At 37.4% G+C, this 24,797-nt stretch overlaps 1 protein-coding gene across 1 annotated transcript in view; it reads left to right on the top strand.

Annotated features, from left to right (window-relative positions):
• MICU2 (mitochondrial calcium uptake 2) overlaps window positions 1-24,797 on the top strand; it is a 152,713-nt gene that overhangs the window by 114,822 nt on the left and 13,094 nt on the right. The window contains exons 6-8 of the mRNA XM_042793258.1: window positions 3,413-3,495; window positions 8,929-8,991; window positions 17,780-17,877. Coding sequence (XP_042649192.1) covers window positions 3,413-3,495; window positions 8,929-8,991; window positions 17,780-17,877 — 244 coding nt within the window. The remainder of the gene's footprint in view (window positions 1-3,412; window positions 3,496-8,928; window positions 8,992-17,779; window positions 17,878-24,797) is intronic.

Genomic DNA, 24,797 nt, shown 5'->3' with positions numbered 1-24,797 from the left:
TGCTGGAAAATACCAGGATTTGAGATAAGAGGTGTGCGATGAGCGTTATGCAGTGAGACCCATAGACCAGTAGTGAAGTAGTCCACATGCATGACCATGAAATAGTCCACATGCAGTCTTGTTTGACTGACTTACATATTTTAAGCAAGGGACAAAACCAGCCATACTAGATCGCATGGTATTAGCGCATGGGGAAAGGAGGGAAGGAAATGGTCATTCTTACCTGATGGATTATAGATGCTTGAGCCTTGTCACTTCTGTGGCTGTGAGGTCCATGGCAGGGGCTTAAACAAATTGACAAATTTTCCTTGCTCTAGAATCCCACCCTCTCACGGTATAGTACAAAAAAATAACATTGGTCTCCAGAGAGTGGAGAGAGTTTGTCCGGCCTTCACAGATAATGACCATCGGTACCCACCTCTCGCACAGTATGGGTAACTTATTTCAACTTACATCATTTCTCAGCAGAACTGCATTAGTTCCTACTACGTGGCATGAAGGGTGATCTCTTAGGAAACTTCAGCTAGTACACAGTATTAAATAGTATGTATGCATTAAGATAACCTATTTAACATACAAATAAACTGTTTCACCGGTAGTGACTAGTGCAACACACGACTTGAACATGAGTTATACCATGTGTTCAACTGTTTTTTTAAAATCAGAAATAATATGAGTCTAGCCCTGTTAAAAAGCTGATTTTAAAATATTTGTTGCAACACATAAATGAGAGATTTTCTCTAAAAAAAAGGCAACAATGACAGCCACATTATATCTTCAGGAGAATACCTTAATTAAAGTTGCAGAAATAAATGCCAAAGATTCTATTTCTTTAAAAATCTATGGCAGATGAAAGTAAATTCATGCTGATTTATTGGCTGAAACAATTAGAAAATTGAATCAGTATCAGAGCAAGTTGTTCTACTTCTCCAGACAATCAAGTGACATGATTTTTCACAGAATTTATATAGGAATGTATTGAACTGCAAAAACAAAGACACCTTCTGATGCAGGATAAAAATGCAGTGCTAATGTTGCTGCTCTGGTTACACAGAGGGCTGATCAGTTTGAAAGCAAGCGTCAACAACTGTTAGTGCCTCTATCTTTGCCTAACAGGTATCCCATGTCAGCCCCCAGTTACACAACCTGACTCTCTTGCTAGTGAGAATTAATGTGAGATCTCTTAAAGCAGCCATTAATATCTAAATTACTTCTTTGGAGTCACCAGCAGAGCAATAGGGAAGCAGGAAAAGAGTCACCTGAATTTCCAGAGTCCCGGATCCAGGACACTCCTGACCAGACCGTGCTGCCTGTCATACAAAGGCACTGTCTGTAGCAACACTGAACTTGAAAATACAGTTTTGCAGCAAACAAAGGTTTTATTTTGCCCTGTCATCCCTTTTCTGTGTGTCTTGTATCTTCACTATCTTTTTTCTTCCAGTGCTGTATTGAATTTCATTTCCAGCAATTTGTTAATGGAGCTTCTGGTAAGCCCTACCTGGTGAAGGAGTGTTGGAACTGAAGTTGTCACCTTTACTCAAAGCTTCATTTCAATTAGCCAGTCACACAAGTTGACAGCTTGGTCAACATAGGAATAGTTGTAGGGGAAGCACCTAAGTCTAACCTGCACTCACAGACAAGATGAAGCTCTTCTGTTCAGATTTTGGAATTTTGCCTGATTCTAATTAAATACAAATATATCTGAGGTAGTCTTTGAACTATGCTTATTTTACGAACACATACCTTTGGGGTTACATCATATCAGATAAGTATGTCATCTCTGAACAGTATAAGCAGCTTTAGGTCCTATATTTTCAGTAACAGCTCTCTTATCTGAAAATTGCAACACAGATGGTATGAATTACTATTAAATACATCAATTACTTTTATTCTCTAAATATGTTACAGGATAGGCTCTTCTTGCTTTTGTACTAGTTACAAATTTAGCATGTGGCATTTCCATGGAAAGGAAGCCAGTTTTGATTATCACAACCCAGTTGCTGGGGAAAGACTCTGCTATGCAGATTGCGATGGTATTTATTAAATACCCCTGCATCACAAGGTTGCTCCACAGAGAAAGTTTGCTGGCTACTGAAGATGTCCACAGAGAAAGTTTGCTGGCTGCTGAAGATGTAGTTATTTCTAAAATGTAAAAATAGCACTTTCTTTAACCATCTTGTTATCACTTAAAAGGAACAGGATATTTCTTTAACTTGTTCGCTTTGCAGAAAGATTCTCTAAAAAAAAAGCAAGACTTAAAACTTTACAGGATGGAGCTGGAAGAATATATTTCCAAAGGAAAAACTCTGATGGTATTAGAGTTTTTTAGAGATACTCCTTCACTAGCCTCGTGTGTCCAACATTGTTCTTGGAAACATGAATACATTCTACAGACGATAAGTCCATGGCTTTCATATTAATGCCTGACTTGACTGGGTTGTGGAGTTAATTCACCTGCTCTAGAAATTGCTGGGATAACTGCTTGCTACTGCAGTGAACTGTAACTACATTTCAGCAGCATGCTGCTCCTGTGTGGGCTTGCTAATGAGCGAGGCCACCTCCTGTAAGCAAAGTAAGATCAGGAAATTGTGGGAAGGAGCTCAAAACACACCGTGTTTTTATAGCGCCTGCAAGATTCAGAACCCATTACATTTTTGTGTTGAAAAGAAACATCCACTTGGTGAAGGAAATGCAGGGCAAAATTGTATAAAATTCCTGAAAAAATCAGCTTGATGGGGAGTCATACAAAACATGCTTTTGTCCAAAAAGGCCAGAAAGAGTGGTTTATTACATCTCGGTAACATTTGAGTACATTGTTTAGGGAGGAAGGAGAAGGGAAGAAAAAGAAGGCCTGGGGCTAACACAGCGGGAGCAGGAGCCGAGAGCTGGCCACGGTTACAAGATCGGTCTGTTTGCTAGGGAAGACTGCAAATACTGGTGTACAGTAATGCATGCAAGAAGTACCTGCAGGGAGAACAATAGCTCTTTCACACAGTTTGGGAATAACTATTGGTTTCTCAAGGCACTTTCCAGTCTTCTCTCCTGAAAAGTAGCTCTAATAGACAAGGCAGAGCTAGACTTCAGAAGTGACGTGGGATTACAGAGACGTCTATAGAGAATATCTAAGACCAGGACAGTAAGACATAAAATGTTTTCACAGTCATTGCAATCAGATGGACATTGGTGGCTGTACTTAGGCACTGCTGTTATTTCTTGCTTTGCCATTGCATTAATTATCCCTTGAAATGACAGTAAAAAGGTGTTTTAAAGTTTGCTTATATTGGAGGAGGTACATATGGTTTACTGGAAATATCATGTACATGCATAACAATGGAGAACTGAACCATAGGCAATATTCCTTTTGCATTAAATATTTAAGGACTAGCGTAAGTTCTTTTGCAATTTGTTACAGAACCCCAGACTGGATTTCAGATTGCCTTTAAAATGTTGGATACAGATGGCAATGAACAAGTTGAGAAGAAAGAATTCTTTAAGGTATGTGCATATTAATTTTAAAGCATTTCAGTAGTTCCATGGGTTATATTTGCTAAATGAAGATTCATTAAAATCTTCAGGCCTGTTTTTCAGTCCAATCTATGATGACGTACTTACTAAAATGCTTTATATGAAAGGAGCAAATACCAAAGCATGACTATAGAAGTACTTATGTTAATTGAATCCACTTTTAGAAATGTTACCTTTAACTTGTATGTAAAAATCTGTTACTGGGAAGGTAGGAGTTGGTGTACGTCCCTTAATCCCATGAGCTAATTTAAATAATCATATGGAAAAATCTTTTATTTTCTAAATATTTTGAATTTTCTTTTTTTATTCACCACCCTCTCTTGGTTTTTATTAATTTTATTTGCTGTTTCACAGGTTTTTTACCAGTCCACACTTTGGAGAGTAATAGCAGTCTTTCCCATATTTTGTATAAAATATGAGGGAGAGAGAGAGATGCTTAAAAAATTAAGAAAATCATGCTCTGATGTTTTAAGGAAGAATAGGCATAAATATATACATTATTCTACTTCTAAGTATTTAACAGGAGACTGTTAACTACATACTTCTTGTCAAAAGTCAAATGCAACTTTAACAAATATAATTTTTATTAGGCTCCTCAGCTTAATTCAGATCCTTCATTCGTATTGGAGGTGACTAGAAAGACAACTTTATAAGAAGCTGAAATGGCTGCTACAATGCAAATTATTTTCTGTCACTAGGATAAAGTTAAAGGTGATCATTAATGAAACAACTCTAGAGAACCATAGAATCTAAAACTTATAAAGATACACCTGTCAGTAGAGAAATGACCAAAAATGTATTTAAGTGTACTTTCATGGCCTTAAACTCTGAATTAATGATACAGTAGCTGTTAGCATGTGTTTTGCACTGGCAGCCATTTTTTCAGTGAATTGTCTCTTAGCAAGATTACAATTGTTGAGTTGTACTTCAATATATTTTTAAATATTGTAAAAATAATTTTAGACTTGGTAGTATTTGAAAATAATACTTGAAATTAGGCCATTTCCCAAGACAGTGTTCCCAGAAGCCCCTAACTGAGCCTGCAGATACCCTACACTCACTTGTTGCTACACAAAATCTTTTAAGCTCGAAGAATTTGCTCTGTTAAAATGTTGATTATTCTGCTGATTTAAAAGAAATTGAATTCTAACTGAAGCCTTTATTTTTAACCTACTAAAAGTGGCACAATCCTAGTGAATTACTATCAGAATAGCAGTGCCCTGATTACTGAAATGTATCTGTTATGGCTGTATTGTTCATCTACAAACCAGTCTGTTATAGAGGAAAGTAAGTCCATGAACACAAATGAGCATGTTCAGCCTGTAATGACTGCACAAAAATTACGTGTTAGCAGTAGTTCCTTTAAACAGATACTGTGTCACTTAAGCAAATAAGATTCTTGTAGAAATACAGCACAACTTTCTAGGGGAGATGTACAGTATGTCATATATTTAATATCCATTGCACATTTCAGGTAATTCTAATTGACTCAGCCATTATGAACAACAGAAAGTCATCAAAAGTAGAGTTGAAAACATACAAATCATTAAAAATAGTTTGATTACCGTAGAGGCAATCAAATGAAATGAAAATTATTCTAGTTAGATAGATTGTTACTTTGCATTTCCTTTATGGTCTGTATTGATAAATTAATATGAAGTGGTAAAAAAAAAAACCACATAAATTTCTATATCAATTCACAAGAATCATTAAATTCAAAGAAGTCCCACAGAACGCAAGCTAATAAAAAGGTGAGTTTTCTCACATAACTGTTTACTTAACACTTACAAGCAGTGACTATTTTGAAGTAAAACTTAATTTTTATAGGTTAGTTTTAAAAATAAAATTGTTGGATTGTAAGAATCTGGAAAAATGCGTGTGCATTAATCTCTACTCTAGTTCTGCGTGCACCATAGAAAGCTGTATATCTAATAAATTAGTAAGTTATGTGGCTAATCTGTCATTTGTTTTGTCCCAGCTGGCATCTTAGAAAATTACATCTGAACTATTCTATGGTTATTTACACACTATATTTGACAGTAATATCAGGAAATATATATAACAAAAGGGCAGTGGAAAAGCATAGCAAAGTAACAGTAATTAAGAGGCAGTTACTGTAAGCAGGATGTGATGGGAAAAGAAATTTCAGTGCTACTTCATTCTCCTGCTTTGTCACTTCTCCCTGCTTCCCATCCGTTATCTGCTGATGAGACATCTATGTATGTCTACGTTATCTCTTGATCTTGACTGTAAATTCTTTGAGGTAAGAACTTTCCCTTTTTGTTTGCAAAGTGTCCATCATTCTTTGAATTGTGTTTATCTCAACTCTCACATGCTACTGGATAAACAAGTACAAGATGTGTCAAGTGAATCATTCAGTAAAAGAAGAGTGACAAGCAGACTGTACAACCCAAGTCCTTAATGCTTTCAGCACATGATGGAGATAAGCTGTTCAGACCTGTATAGATCAGACCTGTATGGATCAGTCATAACATAAATGAATGTTCAGAAAAGGAGATGTTGAATTCAATTCCATGTTTTCAACAAGATAGTTTATCTTGTCCTCCATAGCCTTTTTATTTCTGTGCACATTTTCCTCCTTGTTCTCTCTCTTCCCTACCTCTTTGTAGTCAAGCCAGTCTATTTTTAATTTCTGTTTCATCCATGTTTCAGTGGTAAACATTCACAATACAGGAGACATTTAAATATTAGGGCCCAGAATCACAGCAATCTGTATTTTGAGGTGGGCATCTGCAAGGAGTTGTTACTTTGCCCTTCAACTCCAGGGTGAAGAAGACGTGGTAGAAATGGCATGTTCACAGACATTAGTTGCCATACTTTAGTCAGTCCCTGCCAGAGTGCAAAGAATTGTTTCTCAGGGCCATATGATTTGCATCATTGTGAGGACTGTAAGATACTTCTGTGAACTCCACACTTCCAAGAGATTCACATGAGACTTGGTGAGGTGGATTTCCAGACATGTGCACATAATAACCCATGCATATTAATCTGAGAGCTCCCATTAAGAATGAGGCTACCAAAGACCCCAAAATCCCAGCAAGTGAGGAATTTCCCTAACTCCATCCTGATTAAAGATTTCTAAGTAAAATTAATGACAGCTCAAAACTATTGGGAATGGAGGTAGGGTGACTGATGGCACATGCAAGAGATTTCATGATTTAGACTTTCTAAATAGATTGTCTTTATGCACTTGTCCTGGACATCAGATACCACAGAAGTCTTGAAGAGGTTCATCTAGGGCTGAATGAACCAGCACCCAACACTGTCAGCATTTGTGGTGGTTTGGTACAGAACTCTGCAGTTCTGGAGCATCCACAAGTACTAATCTCTCTCAAACAACTGGAAGAATGCAAAATCACCTTTTTTTTTTTTTCTTTAGGACTGACAGACTTTCTGCCAGCTCATGTCTTCTTCAGAAAAGATTACTTCTTAGTGTGTCTTTAGTAAGGAGGCATCAGTTGTGCATAATAGGTCTCATTATCTTTGAATTAGCCATTAGTATCTTCCAGTGATGAGCAGATATAAATATTAAATACAGATAAATGTTACATGGAGCAATTGAGTATTAGAGTCCATTTCTCAAGGGCAGAATTCTTCTCCCTCTGTGAGTAGTTTCTGCATTGTGCTGGAAAAAATTGCAAACTACTGGAAATAGTTTCAAGCACTATAAGGATTTACATACAGTGTATGAAAACAATAAACTAAATCTTCCAGAACACTTGTGAAAAAAAGTTATACTGTGTGTCTGTGCTCTTTAGTAGTCTCTGCAGATTTTTTTAAGAGTCATTTAAAAATAAAATCCAAAAGAAAAAAAAAATCGTATTTTCTGTTGTTTGGAAAGTATTTCCAGTTGTGTTTCCTGTGTGTGAGCAAAAGATGGATTTATCAGGTAAGAAAAAATGTAATTTTTCAGTGAGAATATGGTCGAACAGTTGTGGTTTTTATCCAGAGCTCTGTATTGTTGTTTCACTATGAAGAAATTAATAATGCTTTTACTGTACTAGTTAGTTGTTTTGTAAGTGATCAAAAATAGAAAGAATTTGGAGAAACTTGGAAGAACTAGTACTGTTTAATTGCCTTGTTTTACAGTATTTATTTTGGTAAATACTATCAAGGCGTGCTGTTGAAAAATAATAATAGTAAATATCCTGAGGAACTCAAAAACTGAGGCTGTAAAAAAAAACAATAGGTAAATTAGTCAAAATTTGAAGGCTGAGGGAAGACCTTTGGCAATATGAACAGTTAGTGGGTTTTTTCCAACTTCCTGCTTATGAGCCCATATTGTTCTTCTGAGCAACATAACAAAAAAAAAAAAGAAAAAAATAAAGCTCTAGGAGGAGATATGAAAATCCCACAAAACAATGGCTATTAAATTTGATCATGGAGTTTTTCCCCCCCTTTTAATGGGCAGTGTGAGGAATCACTCAGAAATGTTTGAGAAGCAAACCATCAGCTTCAAAAACCCTGATCTTTAAAAGCATCTTTCCTAAAGTCTCCAAATTCAGAGTGATTGGTCTAAGTCCATATCTCTACCTGAAATGTAGTAAGTCCCTTGTTCTTTCATTTTTGCTGTCCCTTTGAGGATTCATGCAAATGTCTGTGAAAGGTAGGTATACTCTGTGCTATGTTAAATCACTCACTCTTGTGACAGTGTTGACCTCCCAAGAAACCCTGCAGTTGAGCAATCCTGAGCACCTGAGGTGCTGCAAATTAATGTGCTTTCTATATTACCTTAAAACTCTGCTTGGGACAGTGGAAGTTATGTTTTTAAATGCAAGTTTCTGTACTTCTAAAAATCTTCTTTGCTAACACATTCAATATTCATTTATTTGTGGGCTGGAGGTGAAACTCAAATCACATTATGCTTAATGCCAGTTCTGAAAATACATTTGCTTATTTAATTAAATTTTTCTTTGTTAGTTGTATAGTACTTCATTTGAACAAGTATGTTTTTCATGTCTGTAGCAGAACTATGTAAGGCTGTCTAGAACAGCATGAAAATCACAGGATAATTTTTATTTCCCAAATGACTCTTGATGTTATATCGCTGAGTTTCAACATCTTACAGAGTGAATGCTAAGCTTCTAGTGCAAGAAAATCTCTTCTAAAAATAGAGTAAGCACTGGGCTGCAAGAGATAGATTCATATGCTCTGCTTGGCTATATTAACCACAGTAGATAAGACATTCCTGGGAAAAAGTGTGTGAATAGCAAAATATCCTTAAGTATGCAAATATTTTGTCATGACTAGAAAAACTTGCAGAAATGTAATGACTTTATAAGTAAGAAAAGGTGAAATTAATGCAAGTTTCTGAAAAAGGAGATTCTTGTAAGACCAAACTTATAATTTTCCTGTGTTTTTTTCATGGTTTAACAAATACAGCTACAGAGAATCATTGGGAAGGAAGATGATTTGAAAACAGCTGGAGAAGAAACAGTATTTCGGGTATGAAATAGAGATACATTTTTCTTTGCAAAAACATCGTCATATTTCCCGTTTAACTTTGTCATTTTTCAGAGTTTTTAGATGAGTATATAAGCATCAGTATTAGTGCTTTAATTAAATAAAAGTACATGATTTGTCAACTACTTTCTAATGGGGAGACAAAAATGTTTGTGACTTCTAGTCACTCTATTATGTAGTTTCTGTAACGTCTGTTTCAGAGTAACTCTTCTATTTATGAAAAACTCAGAAAAAACTCTGTATTGCTGTATGAGAAAAGATGGCTTTCCAAACAGAAATTGATATCTTAAACTTACCTAAATGCTGCTGTTGCAGTAATAACCAGCTTATTCTGAGTTTGTTTGAAATGTAATTACTATCACTGAGGTGAAAAAGGCAAATATTACTTTGGTTAGGTCCACTTCCAGAAAGAAATTATGTAAATGCAGACCAGAGGAAACAATCTTAGAGTATGGTCTTCCAACTGGGTTAGAAGTTTCACAGGATTGCAGACCATTAGCAAATGGCAAATACATCTTGCCAACGAAGGGGGCAGGTAAATTCCTGCTCTCTTCTGGATGTTTTCCTCTGAATCCTGCCAGTGTAACATACCTTCTTCCCAAGTTGAGTCTTTGCCATCTCTTCTTCAGTCTGTAGTCAGCACAGAGACAAGATATTCTGTAGCCTGGATGAGATTGAGTGAGACTGAAAACAGAGAGGGGGAAGTCCTGAGCATCACTTCAGAAGCTGATGAACCAGGGCGAAGGAGGGGGGAGAGTACAGATGGATCATCTCCATCTATTACTATAAGGTGCTGCATACATCAGCAGCACTACTTTTGTTGCGTGCTTAAAATGGATGGTGTAGTTGAAGGATATTTTTCTCACCACAAACTTGCTTTCAGTTGTAAACTGAAAATGGGTAACTAGCATGAGGCAGTAACTGCTCATGTTGGAAGCATTCAATTAGAAATTTATACAGGGCTCTGCCTTATAAACCTGTCATGCATCAGCAGTTTCTACAAAGAGTTGTTCCAGCTCACGTTCTTTTTCACCTGCCTGGGAAAAAAATGGAAGCGTCGGTATTGCTAACACCTTTAATATTTACTAGGCATAAACAAAAATTATCTTCTGATGTGTAAAGGTTTTGCTCCCTCAGTATGCACCCAAAGCTCAGTTAAAAATTGTTTCACTAACAACTGTCTCCTTTCTTGAATCTTTTCATCAGTCACCAGATTAAAATAGCTAGGGTTAATACAGTTGCCTGCTCCTCAGAACCTATTTTAATTGAGACTTAACTGCTATGACAGTGAAAGAAAAAGGATCTTTATTCTGCATGAATGCACAGCTGTAGTATAAAATTTCCAGAGAAACTTTGATACAATTGGACAGATTTAGTTATAAACACATAAGCTTATTGGGAGCTAATTAAATACCTCAGCCAGAATGCCTTTATATTATTTTTTGTCTTGCTTCAAATTTTGTCTTCAGAATTCTTCATTGAGAAAAATCTGAAATTACTGTAACTAGAAAATATTATTTAATACAATTTTTTTAGCAGATTACAAATGGATTTATAGTATGTTCAAAAAGAAGAATTAAATAGCTTTGGGGAGTACAACTATCTTGAAATTCTTGTGGTCTCTATATTTCTACTTGGCAAAGTCCAAATTATCACTTTTCATTTTTATTTTCTTTCCTGTCTCAGTCCCTCACAAAAGAAGTTATCTTTATAAGAAGTGAATCTGACTATACAGTGTTGTCACTGTATATGTTTTTACCCTTTATTTTTAATAATTGTGGCAGTCATAGTATGTCTTTCAAGCAAAGTAGATAAAGCATAAAACCAGAAGTTTGGAGTTTGGGATAGTTCTTAATTTCCACAACACTTTCACAATTTGGAGAAGAGTTTGCTGATTTTTCAAAGTAATCCCAGTCTCTGATACCAGGTGGAAAATGTCACTGACTTATGAAAATAAGATTTAAATGGTAGGCTTCAACCTTACTTAACCAGCAGGTATACCCAGGTATGTGCCCTGTACAGTGTGTAGACGGAGGTCCCAGTCATTCATTTACTGTGCAGAGATACCACTTAATACATACTGAAATACTGCATTAAGAAAAGATAAAGCAGTTTGTTTGCTGTGTTCCCGGGGTGCTTGTATCTTTGCCTCTTTTTACTGAGACTTTGACTTACGCGTCTAAAATTCAAAATTTTGCCACTTAGTAATGAACCTTGAATGGGATTGCAGTGGACATGGTTATCCAGACAAATATATTTCAATAGAGGGATTTTCTTTTTCTAATATTATAACTGATGGTGGAAGAAAATAAAAAAAAAAAACTGCCTAGCCTTATCCAGACCAGTCGTTTGGGAAGTTCCTTGCTGGCTTTTGCAGAGCAGGTAATCTGTTTTGCTCATAGCCCAGGTGTGCACACAGTGGAGGAGAGATGTAAGGAGACTTACAAGATTGGCAACCTAGTTCTTTCTAACTAGACTGGAGAAAATGGCGCAGAAGTCAACAGAGGCAGTGACTGTTTCACCTCACCCACCTTCTCATAGGCCAAAGGAAATACTGCATCTGGCTTCCTAGCAGAACTGTTCTGCTTCATGAGAGACATCCAGCTGAGCATTTGACCATGCTTCACGGAAGAGGAGAGGCAAACCCCTTACCTGGAAGTGGTGTAGAGTGTTATAGGAAAGTGCATGAGCTAGAAGAATTTGGTGTATTTTGAAAAAGGTGTTGCCCAGTGAACAGCACGAGTTGCTTTTGTGTTACTGCCCTGAATTCCTGAAAAGGATAATTAGTGTTCTGGTAATGAAAACAATGCTAATGGTTGCAGACATCTACTGTACAGCCCAGTTGTCTACATCAGGGACTTTGCTCTTGGGCTCTTCAATTTAGATTAATAAGTTATTGAGTAGTTTCAATATCTCTAATTTAATATGCTTTGTGTAATAGCTAAACTGAGAAATTAATTTTAGCTATTGTTAGGAAAGGAATGACAATACAAAATGTTCTACATTTGTTCTTAAAATTGAATTCATGTTGGGAAATACGTGCATTGTCTCGTGTCCAAATGATTAAACATATGCTTCTGGATTCCATAATGAACACATTTTCATACAAAGTATCTCATTTACATGGGGTTTTTTTAAAACATTTAACTAGTACTTGGGGCCACAGCTATTAATCTCTTTTAAACAGAAAACTTTTGAACTAAAATTCAGCCTGACTATAAGCAATATACTTTTAGACCCACACATGGAAACTTTCCTAATAATTGTGTATCGGTTGTTTTAACCTGTCTACCTCTTTTATTTTGGGGGGTTTTTTTTGGTCCTAAGAAGGGTGAATGAAACGAGTCATTCACACGTCACCAGTTAGCTGGTCAGCACAAGGCTGGGCCTTCAAACATTGCAGCATTGTAGTGGATCTCCTCAGCCACAGAGACTGTGCATGCCATCGTAACCTGCTCATCTGCTCCCTAGAATTGCTAATTTGTTCAGAGTTTTCTACCCATAGCTTCAAAGTCTGCAAAGCCCTGGGCCCAGAATAACTAAAGACTGCCTAAACTGAAGGGAGGAAGATGGTGGTTGAGATCTGTGGTCTTCTAGTGCAGTAATACTCTGTGACAGGGATGCAGCACACCAAATTTTGCAAGAATCTGGTCCAAGACTAAAATTAATACCCTCTCCAAAAGAGTGTGTCATTATTCTTATCACCTCTCATTTCAGACGGAATGCACATTTTTTCTTGACCTATCTTCTCCAATATAAATGTGTATGTTTTGTATCAGCAGATTAAAGTTGAATTCTGTTGAAAAGCTTTCAGATACTTTAAACCAAGGAGCACTGCAATGTTCCTGCATGCTTTAAAGGAAGCTCTCCAGATGGGTAAACTCCATAAAGAACCAAGCCATGTGGCATCAAAATATTAGGTTATTAAAAAACTGCTGGATCATTGTTTACCTCATGGATAAGGAAATGATTTTATATTTCCATGTGATCTGATGACATTATAATCTCAAGAGAGACAAAGAAACATGCTTTCTGACATCTTTCTAGATACCTATTCTGCAAGTACGTTGAAATTTGGCTTGGATAATGAAAGTCTCTACCATGAGGAATTTATCTGGAAGCCCATTGTGGTCAAAGTAGCATTGCTTTCCATTGCACAGATGTGTGAGGCAAGGCTACCCCTTTAGTCTCTGCTGTTTAACCTACCCTGAAGCAGTTTAAGTTACGTAGAGAAGCCAGGCAGCAGTGTGGGATCCTGACAGGCCAGGGAAGACACACAACTGTGGCCTTGCACTAACAGCTCTAATCAGATTCAAAACAGTAAGAATCTGGTCACAATCTCTGAAGGCTATCTAGTGCATTTGCTTGTAAAATTCATTGGAATAAACTGGAAATAGTGCACGTAAGAACGCTCAGCTGTCATTTTGTGATAACTGAAACTTGGGATGGCAGCCTGAACATGGACTACCCGAGGAGATGCGTTCAGTCACCGGGCTGGGGGAATTGGTCACACACCATCTGAGTCTGTTTGAGCGCCGAGAGCAAGGAGGTTTATGCATGCTGAGAAAGGGTGTGCTCGGCCTTGGAGGCCAAGTCCACATTAATCAAGAGAGTGTGCTTTAAAGAACGTCACACCGCCTGAGGGAGGTCCTCGTCACAGATTCTCTACTTTTGGTGGAAATTAATATTTTTAAAGTATGGCGTAGCAGGGAGGCAGGGCCTGAATTCTTGTGAGGGGCCATCCCCAACTGTGCATAGAAGCTGCTTTCCCCAGCAGCCAGCAGTGCAGTGGTCGTGCAGCCTCTGGCTTTGCAGTGCAACAGTGCCGCTCCCTGTCTTCTTGATGCAGTCAACCTACTGGCCACAAGACTAGTTTCAACCTGTTCCTATTTCTGACATAAAGTATTTCCTGCAATGTCTTCTGCTAAATTAGCTTTAGCCCACTTGGCTGGAAACCGTTTATTCTGTATTTCCTCGTGAACCGATGCAGAATTGTGGGTTTTTCTTCCTTGCTAAATGCACTAATGGTACAGCATAATGATTCCATGGCTTTAGTTGTCATTAAAAAACAAATAATCCCCTGGTAATGGGAATTATGGATGTTGTAGAATGCTGGTTATAAGCTGTTTATTGTTTAGGAAATGCTCCATTGGATGACTTCTCAGATATTTTCTGTTATACCCTCTGTAGAAAAAAATTACACACATTTTAGCCTTTCTGTATCAGACCTGATGTATTCTTGAATCCTACCTAGTAAGAAAATGCCTTGCAAAGCATTAAAAACTTTAGTGTGGATTTACATCATGGTTAAAGCAGATTCATTATAAAATGATATGTTGTTTCAGTCTGGAGCCCACTTGAGGCTGTGTGGGCTTTACAAAAAAAGAGACTGCTTTTGGATATCTGGATCTCCCAGTCCCACTAGCTTGCCTGTTTACAATTCTTTTGACTGGCTGTACCTGATAGAATTGATTTCATAATGGATACATCTTTTAAACCTTCTTCCCAGAACTGAGTTGTAGGATATATCCTGTCATCTTGGAGACTCTCAAAATAACAGAAGGCTTGATGCTCTTGAGCAATGTTTGAGGCTAGGCTGCTTAGATTGAAGTCCAGATTGCCTTTAGGGATCGAAGCCTGGCATGATGAATTGACTGACACAGCAACTGAAAAATGAAGAGCATTTCAGAGAAGAGGACTCATAAAAATTTGCAAAGATTTAGTCTTACCTTCAGAAAGATTTGGGACATCACTAGCAAACAGAAACTAAGATACTGTTCCCATTGACCCTCCTCTCTTTTCTGCCCCCACTCTTCATCTATTCACTCTCCTTCTACTCCAAAAAAAATTTTAAATCCAAAATATGTATTATTTTTACAATTTCTATTGAAAGAAGACATTGCACAGCAAATACCATCTCCCAGGAAGCAAGTAAGAGAACAAGGAACGTATTACAGATTTTAATCACGATGAATGCTTTCCAGTCATGCCTCAGGCAAACTCTGCAGGGAAAGGTGGTGAGAATCTAGAGACAGTAAGTCTATTAACATTTCAGATGAGTTTTGAAAATTGGTTAGGTACATTATTCTGAAAATCCTGTCTCACTGTGTGATAAGTTTCTTCTCAGTGGCACTTGTTGCTACTTGTTGTAGTATCAGGTCCTAAATGTCAGAAGCTTCATAGGGAGCTACAGGATTAGGTAGGTCTGTACCCGTGACTCAGTGCAGCATCAACTTCTATGTTAACAGCCTGCGTAATGTAATAAGGAAATAAATGTTGTGTTATCTGATCTTGCTTAAAAAGGAATAGTTGCATAATTCAGCAGTTCATGGTGCTTTTGAAAAGTGTATGAGGTGTTAACATTACTCTAGGGAAATAAGCCCGTGTTTGTAATATGTATACACATGTTCATTAGTTCATGTAGACTTGTGTGGCATCAGAACTTTGTCTTTGGAATTCTTTGAATCAGTGGAACCTGGAACGTGTCTGAGTTCCCTGGTTGAGATATATGTGCCTGCCCCATCCCATGCTTGTATCAAGATGAGACTCAGAACATCACCATCCTTTCTCTGCTCTGTGCCTCAGCTTTCTGTAAAGTGCACAGCCCAAAAGGGTGCTGTGGTGCACCCTCCCAGGGCTGAAGCTACCAGATACACCAGAATACAAACTTTCACTCAATTTAGATAGTAGCTCCGTGACTCAAAGATACAAAAGTCTGGTCCTTTTTACAGCCTCAGGATTACGTTACCATTTCATTCTTGTTGCCAAGACATACATTCCAAATATAAGTTATTCTTTTACCTAAGCTCAGGAGGGTGAGGTGTTGGAAATATTAATAGAGCTCTCATTATCTTCTAACAAAGATTTGTCATGTCGGTACTAATTTATACAGTTCAACAGCAAAAGCTTCTAATGATTCTGTGGACAAAAAGGAATTATGTACTAACATGTACTTTAATTTAATAGCATTAACTCTAGGAAAAGCAATTTTTTTTTTTATTTTACCCTTAAGCTGTAGTCTCTGTGGTCTCCTATTGCATATTCTGTTTTAACAAAATGTACTGGTTTGTAGTTTTAAAATACATTTAGCTCTCACTAACATAGTGTTTGGACATCTGCCAATTCCACTTTGGAATTTCAACTGATAAAGAGGGTAGCCAACAAGTAGGTGCATATTTGTTATAAATCCAGGAATAGGCTTTGTCATCTTAGATAAGATGAGAAAGGTATTATTTGTATGTCTTCTTGCTCATAACTAGAGAAACACGAATAGAAGAAAAAAACTTTTTCTGTTGCAGACTTAGTTTTTAAGAGGTTATTTTAAACCTTATTTTTCAGTTTGTTTTCAATACAATGCTGATAATATGGAGTAATTGAATTGGAAGCATTAAATTGTGTAGTCATGAGTTCAGTTTTTAAAATTACATCAGCAAGTTTATTTCTTGCATTTTTCAAGTCTTCTTTAAACATGTAAGCAAAAAAAAAAGCACAAAAAGCAGGTTAGAATCTCACTGCAGTAAGAAATATGTGGATTTTTCTGTTTCTTCTTTTAAAACTGTGCATTCTGTCATAAATAGTTTGGGTTTGAATTTCAAATAACCACACATGAATGTTTGACTTTGGCTTTCAAAAAAGCATATACCAATGTTTATGCATCAGTCTTCACAGTAATCTGAAGTGTTTAAACTTCAGAAGGATGGACCTTGTGGGTATTTAAATATTCTTTGCCTGCAGTTAAATGATAAAAGTTCAATAAGTACAGTTTGCATATGGCTTGAGAAGTTTTTTTCCAGGTTCACTCATACATAACTCCTATCAGTGGCATTTAGTGAATTGTAGCTTGCAGCAGAAATGAGGCTTGTTACCTCTTTAACTATAAAATAACTGTGTCACATATGCAGTAAGCATGAAACACACAGTGGACTAATGGGACTTGTTATTGATGATGCTGAAAGCTAAATAACCATTAGTATTAAATCTTATGAATAGACTCTTGTCTTTCATCTTACCTCTTCAACCAGATAAAAGACACAGAGGCTATTTAGATGTCATAAGAATAGTTTGTTGAAATCCCTCTGGACTTACAAAAAAAATTTCTCTTCATGTTGCTTAGTGTTTTGTTGCGTTCAAAGAAATGCCAGTGTATGCTAGTGCTGAAAGAAGAATAGAACAGAAATCCAGCATTATGTGTGGTTTTAGGCTTGTTAGAGATGCTGTCGAGTTGAAATAATGTGCATCCTTTTTCTGTATAAATCTCTTCATCAAATTTAAAAATTATATAGAAGTCAATAACAGTGAAAATTTGCAAGAAGCCTGGAAGACCATATTATAATAGAGCACTAGGAATGTTTGTATTTTTGTAGTTTCATTTCTGAGACTATCATGAATGTCTTTAAATGGCTGTAACAAATCAGAAATATCTGACTAAAAACTTTTTTACGAATATGTTAACTTTATTTAAAGCCTCTATTCATAAAGATTTTTAAAGATTTAGCCAGCAGCTTTCTCAGTTCTAGTAATAAAATACACTGAAGGTGGTTGTAAATTGTAATTACCTTTCATACAGACTATTTAGAAGCAGAATGTATAATGCACTGTTACCAGTTGATGTGGAAGAATTATTCAGCTCTGCTGTCCTGTGTGGTAGTTTTGGGAACAGTAATTAAATTGCAAGTGTCTCTTGTGAAATTATAAATATTTATATATTTGTGGTGAATATATATTAATAATCATACAATAATAATTAATCATACAGTTTTTTGTTTTTTAGGGAGCAGAACTGGAAAGCTGTGGTGTTAATACCATGTTGCTGGTACATTTCTTTGGAAAAGAAGGAAAGGAAAAACTTCACTATTCTGAGTTCTTCAGGTATTTTTTCAGCTAGACAAGCCTAACAGCAACCAATCCTGTTTCTACCCCTTCTACTTTGCACGAACACTGGCATTAATCTGACCTCACACTGAGCTGATTCAGAAAGTTAAGCAGGTAATGAAGCAGGACATGATTCCTGATTTTGCATTATTAAATTTCTAGTTTAGCTCCTGGAGTCTAGTTTAGCTCCAGGAAGAGTTGAGCACCATGATAACTCCAAACCAGATGTGGGCCTGGAGGCCATGAGAGTTGAGACGACCACTCTTGGCATCTGTGTGATGGCATACCTTAAGACAATATGATTAAAAAGTATTTTTCTTGATCATATCACCAAAAATGTGACTGCTAATCAATTAAAAAAGTTTTTCTGAGCTGAGACACCCCCCTCCCCATTACAGCTGTCTTGGTAGGCTACAGGCAACTTCTCTGCTTGCTTCAAATTCCAGCTTCTGTTGAAACTTTACCTGTGCCTTTTCCTTTACCCTTTGAACGACTTTTGCAATGGGACTAGGCAGATCCTTCGTGGCATTTGTGTCAGAACTGAGAATTGAGCCATATGATAAACACCACATCAGACTGAAATTACAGTGAAATACCAAGTGGCCATTACTCCTGGAAACATAGCACAGTATACCCATCTACTTCACTGTAAGCTTTGCAAAATCAGAAGTTAATAGAAAGTTCTAAGACTGATGTAGGGAATTACTCAGTTTATACATCATGTACATGTCAGAAAGATGTAATCCTTGTCTATATGTATGAGTATGAAGTTCTGCTGTGGTTGCTTTTGACTTGAAAACCTGACCAGGTATCAGCTGTTAGCGTTTTAATTGGATGAGATTCTTTCTTCCAACATTTATTTCAATCAGTAGTGATGACCACCACCTACACAGCATCACAACTTAACTAGTTAAAACTCTGTTACTTGGGAGAAAAATTTCTTCTGTTAGTATGAACTCCAGACACATCTTGCTATGTGAACTTGGGCCCAGAATCCAAATGCACAGTCTTTCTTTGAGATAAATGGAAGTTAAGTGCCTAAAGCACCTGTGTGAGTCTTGACACACGTCTTGCAGCACAACATCAAGAGAAGATTATCTACATCAATATTACCTTTTCTACAAAAATATTCAGTCATTTACAGACTGCAAAAATAAATTAGGGTAATGTGTTTTACTTTGGTTTATGTTCAGAAGCAGAGAATCTGTGTCAGCCCTCTTAAAAATGAATGTTGTTGCAATCAGTAGAAGTCTGGGGAAAGCCAGAGTAGGAAAAGAGGAGTGGCAATTGTTCCAACACAAAAAAGTGTTCAGCTGCATTGGATCTGCCACACACCAGTCTTCAAATAAACAACCTTTCTCTTTTGAAGACCTTGCCTCAGTTGGAATCTAAGTGACTAACATAAGTTTAAGATGCCTCCCGCTCCTTTATCTATAAATACCATAGATCCTCTCAATGAAACAAAAGGCAGAGAGCACCAGTAAAAGGTTGTGTTTGCATATACAAGTATAAACTGAAAAGCCTCAGGTTTTAGATAAAATCCTACATTGACCCAATGAGGCATGACATTGATGAAACTATGTACCTAGTACATTCAGAACGCGTAGGTTAAAGACCTTTGCCTACCACACAGATAGAGGCCTGTAATCAAAATCAAACTCCCACATCTTGCTCTTAAAATTTGTGGGATAAGTGTAAGGTTTAATGCAGGTAATTTTTCAACAGTGGCAGTTATGTTTCGTAGAGCTGGAATGTGCCTCTTTATCACTACGTAGACACTCCATCTCAGTTGCAATGTGACAGTGAAGTTTGTTTAACACACAGAAAGGTGAATAAAAGGATCACTGTCTTTTTAACCTCTGTGAAGATATCACCTTTCACATGATTTTATTTGCAAGTAAATCAAGCACATCATTTCTGGGTTCCTATTGTTCAGAGAAAATGTGATTTCTATCTGATGGCCCCTCATAACATTTTACCTTATGCAGGAAGCTATTGTTGACTGTTTGATCAAAGTGCCACGCTGTTTTTACAAGAGATGACTGATGAGCTGTACAGACATAGATCATTGTCAAAAGCAGAAAATAATGGTGGTAAATGCTTTTATCATTTTCCAAGTTCTTGCCTAGAAAGCTTTTCCATTGATCAGTGTAGTACTTAGTAGAAAGTAGGGATGATTAGGTTTGATTAGGACACACTAAAACTTGTCACATTAGTTAAATACACAGATATTGCTGTGCTGTAGAGTCCTTGAAACTGAAAAAAAAAAAAGATGCAGGAATGCTTTCTTTGTGAAATCACACTGTATTTACATGGGAATTCAAAAAGCTGAGACGAGTGTTCTCACCTCATTACTTACATATATTTTCCTCACGCTTCCTCCTTTTCAGTTTGGCTGACATTAAAAATCTTTTTCTAAGTGTGCAACCATCTGTACCTACCTGTACACCAGCAATGTCCAACCCGTTTAGCCCACAGTCCAAACTTTTAAAAATTGTCAGACAGCCACAGTCAATATATCAGGGCAATTAATTTGCCCTGCTCTCCTTTCTTTGCATTCAAATGGCGCACAGAAGATGGAAACTGTCTACATCTCCTCAGGAAGTGTGGAGCTGATGTAAGCCAGCTCTTCTGCCTGCCTTCCCACTGCCCCGAGCACAGGAGGCACACTGATAAAGGGAGGGAAAACGGTTAAGCATGCTGTGCTCCATCTGTCTCCAGCTGGTGCATGGTTCTTGGGAAATCATAGGTAGGTGATACACACAAGGACAATCCTCAGGGTTGTTTTTAGCAGACGTAAAGATAGGAGACCATGAAACAGAGGATCAGATCACTTCTCAACCTTTCTTGGGCTGCTGGGAGCGTGGAAGTAAAGAAGTAAACTTTTCATACGTATTTTGTGACACCAGTCAAGCTCTTTTCTCACTCTCATACAGAACATAGTGAAAACAGCAGCCAAAGCTGCTCCTTCTCATTCTCTGCTGAGCAGCAGTGGTGAGACTCCTGCTTCATTCTGCAGCTTCTCCAGGGACTGCTTGGAAGTAGTGGAGGCAACCCAGGAAGCACACCACCCTGTGTCTTTCCCATAGTAACAAAGTGGTTTCAGAGATGTTAAGGTAGGACTCGAGGAACACATGTTCAGCCCCAGACTGCTACATGATTTCTTGCCAGTTGTATTGTCCTTAACTTAAGGACAATATGGTAATTATTTTTAATATTTCACAACTTCAAAAGCAACAGCTTGTTTCCCTGGTGAAAGTTTGGAAATTTAAATTATTCTGGAGTGTGTTTCTGTACATCACTAGTAAAGGTGTTGCCTCCTAGTCCAATACAGCTGGAATCATTATTCTCCTGTATCATTTTAAGAAAATATGAAACAGTGTGCAGCAAGCTAAAATTATGTAACAAAGAACGGTAGATTTAATACAAGAAGCTGTAACCAGGTAAGACTTTCTTCTCAGAAGACCTGAACAACTTTCTGTTTCAGATAACCACCACTCAGTTTTACAGCTCCACAACAATACCATCTTCTAATACCAGGACCCATATGAAACCAGAAGTTCTGTGGGATTCCAGGCTTTTTAGTCTTTTGCATGAGTTTCTTCTCTTTTTTGAGACATAAATAATTTTTGGTCTTTTCCTTCAAAAAACTGTTTCACTTATGCTTTAATTTTCAGCTACATTGTATGTTCTATTTTTTATTCTAAGTAGAAAACTATTCAGTTTTCTAGGTGTAGAAAATATTTCTTCTTGACAGCCACTGTTTTTTTTCCCTGAAAAAAGTCCATTACTGATCTTGTTTAAGTATGTCTAATCCCAAATAAAGAGGAGACAGTAATTCACTCCCTAAACGGTTTACAACTGCTATGATTTTTTTTTTTCTGTAATCTGTCCCTAAGCAAGCTTAAATCTCTCACAATCTCCTTGAAGGAAAAAAAAAAAAAAAAGTACAGGGAGTATGGAAAGAATATTCAAAAAACTTTCCGATTATTGTATTTTTTTCCTGGGATGGCTTACAAAAAAAGTACTTCCCAGTATGGCTAAACAAACTTCTCATCAGTTAATAGAATTTTGCACCAGAAATATTCTTTAATCTTGGTTTCTTTTTTATATTCTGCTTTAGCTTAAAGGTCACAAATTGTATAACCGCACACAAAACATGCCTTTTCCCTACCTGTCCTGTTTCTTTCCTTCAGTATTTTGAATTCCATGGTACCTTTCCTTTGAAGCCTTTCATTTAAGAAACCAGAATGATCCAGGCTGAACCACCCTGCTAGCGCTGACATTTGTCTGGTGCTGTTCTGTGCTTGTGCCAATGCCTGGATGCAGAATCTCTTTCAGGTACCACCGTCAGCCGGTAGTGCTTTTGCTGTGACTGTAGCTTGTACATTTACAGTGATTTTCATCTAGGGATTTGGAAGTGCTTTGCAGAAATAGAATATTTGCCTCTCTACCTACACTTGTACCTATGTGTGCGTATATGTATACAGAGCCCTAACACACGTAGAGATTACATCTCGTGCAAGCAGGATCAGACAGTGAGGAAGTGGAGACGGAAACAAAATCTGACTTCATGTTTGTATATTCCTATCATAACTGAATCTGAGTAGTTCCCAAATGTTTAGTAATGATGTTGAGAAGAATCTCTGTTTCTTTATATACTTAACAAAGGAATAGCTTGGTTAATGCTTATAAATGAGAGTGAGTAAGATTTTTTTGTTTGGTTTGGAAACACTGAGGACGGTAAATCAAAGAGGGTTTGCCTGTAGTTCTGAAAATGGTGAGATTGATTAACTGTCTTACTGCTTGCAAAACTGAACTTACAAGCATAGATCTAAATGTTCTCTAAAGGTTAATGGTCAAGCCTTTATTAGATTTTCTGTATTCTGTTTTGATTGCAAAAAGGCAACCTTGCAGCTGATTTGCAGTCTTTTGGTGCAGAGAGGGTTATTAAGTCTTCTAAAGGACTTCAGTGTCCAAAGGGGAGCCAAAGCAGAGGACAAATTCTGGGGTCGTATATTCACCACTATCTTTGTTGTTAATTTTTCTTCCTATAAATGAGTGCAACAAGAACTGGTCAGTTCTGTATTAGAGTGTTAAAGCTCTGCACAGACTTTCAGTTCAGGTCAAGAGTTAAAGGAAGGAAAACTTTGCCTAACTAACTGTGTTTCATTCTGCTACTTTGTGTGCCATAAGGAATACAACGCAAGCACTTCATTGCAACATTTCAGGTCAGAGGGGGAATAGCTGCATTCCTGAGGTCTCCCTAATTTTATTACATTTTCACTTCTATTAAAACTGAGTTGCCAAAAAGTCATGAGAGACTCCCTCTTTCTATAGTAGAGCACATTACAAAATGAAGGATAAATCCTGATAAGGTTTCTGGATGCTGTTGTAACACGATAACAAATTTGGCCATTGGCCTTCAACGTGGGTGTTTTAGAGACTGTGGATAAAACAGACTATCTTAAAGAAGGTACGGTCTGTTCCCAGCCTTTTCTCCATCTTATAAATTTATGATTTACCTTTCCTTTTTGTTATTTGGAAAATTAAGGCTTGTTTTTATTTTCAAGCTACTACAGCATAAGAGTATTCCCAGTCTAATTATTTTTGAATTGTAGAGCACATCTGCAATCAGAGTCCTGTTCCCGCAGTTGAATTCTGGCTCCCTTCAAAGTCCCCAGCCAAACTCCCACAGACTTTGAGAGAGCAGGAATTTCATTCCTATGCTTGTTTTTCCTAATATCTGGAGAAATTTTTAAGGAATTTGCAGCTGAAACTCATCGCACCGTGATCCAGAAGATTCTAAAGCAAGTATCCCTAGCGGTGTCTTGGCACTTAAGTATCAAGTTTTACTTCTTACCCAGAAAGTTATTTTTAATAACTTTTAATAACTTTCGTTTAAAAAAAAACTCATTAGGATTTTTAACTCTCACATCTGGGAATAAGAGTGACCTAGAATGCTGATGCGATGATTCATAGTATTTTAATTTTTATAATATGGGGGACTATCACATATACATTTTAAATTGCACAATTCAACTGCTGCTCCAAGTAGCATTTGGTATGGCAGGAAATCTTCCCACTCTGGCTTGCCAGGAGCAAGCCTACAGGTTGAAATTAAATATCTGGGGGTTTTGTACCTAAATAAGTGATTCCCACAACCCTTCCTAATCTGCATAGTGCAGCAAGATGCATGGCTCTTGTGCCACAGGAAGGGTGCAGTGTCCTTGCCCCAGAACTGGAGAGGGCAAAAACCCAGGCCTGAGAAAAGGCAGTGGAAAACCCATGGGAAAACCAATAAAAAAAATGAGTCTGGAGGAATTTCACTTTATAAGGTGTCTGACTAGAAGAGGGTGCAGAAGCAAGAACACATCAAAAATGCCACAGACAAACCCTTCACCTTCTTCTTTGGCTTTGCTGCACCTTTCAGCTGGCTGATGTGTGTGGCTAGATGGGGCATGCACTCTCTCCTCAGTACACAGAAATGCTTGGTCTTTCAGCTGTCCTGCCTTTATTGGGTATGGCTAGAAGGCAGATCGCTAAGGGTTTTCTGCTTAAGAAAGTACGATGTTTAGAAAAGATGGATGAATATGTAGTTTGTCATCACCTGTGGCTACTGACCAGTGAAGCAAATGACTGAGAGTTAGCTCCCCAAGGTAAATAACTCATACTTTCAATAACAGACCTCAAGTCTGTTGCAAAATGCGTCCACCTTTCATAGAATAAAAGCCAAGAGGATAAAACACATGGTGTCTTGTTTCCCTACATCCTTGGTTTAGGTATATTTCTGTAAGTGAGCTCATTTTCAGCAGCTTGTCCTCCCCCAGACCAGACATTATATGGGTTGGAAATGACAGTTAGAGGTGCAGTTACTGTCCCTTATGGTCTCTGCTGTGACTTCCAGCCAGGCGCAA

Source organism: Tyto alba, unplaced genomic scaffold (assembly GCF_018691265.1).
Source record: "Tyto alba isolate M040663 unplaced genomic scaffold, T.alba_DEE_v4.0 Super-Scaffold_2, whole genome shotgun sequence".
NCBI classification, from domain to species: domain Eukaryota; kingdom Metazoa; phylum Chordata; class Aves; order Strigiformes; family Tytonidae; genus Tyto; species Tyto alba.
The sequence above is the reverse complement of the archived record's forward strand: the minus strand, read 5'-3'. Positions and strand labels throughout refer to the sequence as shown.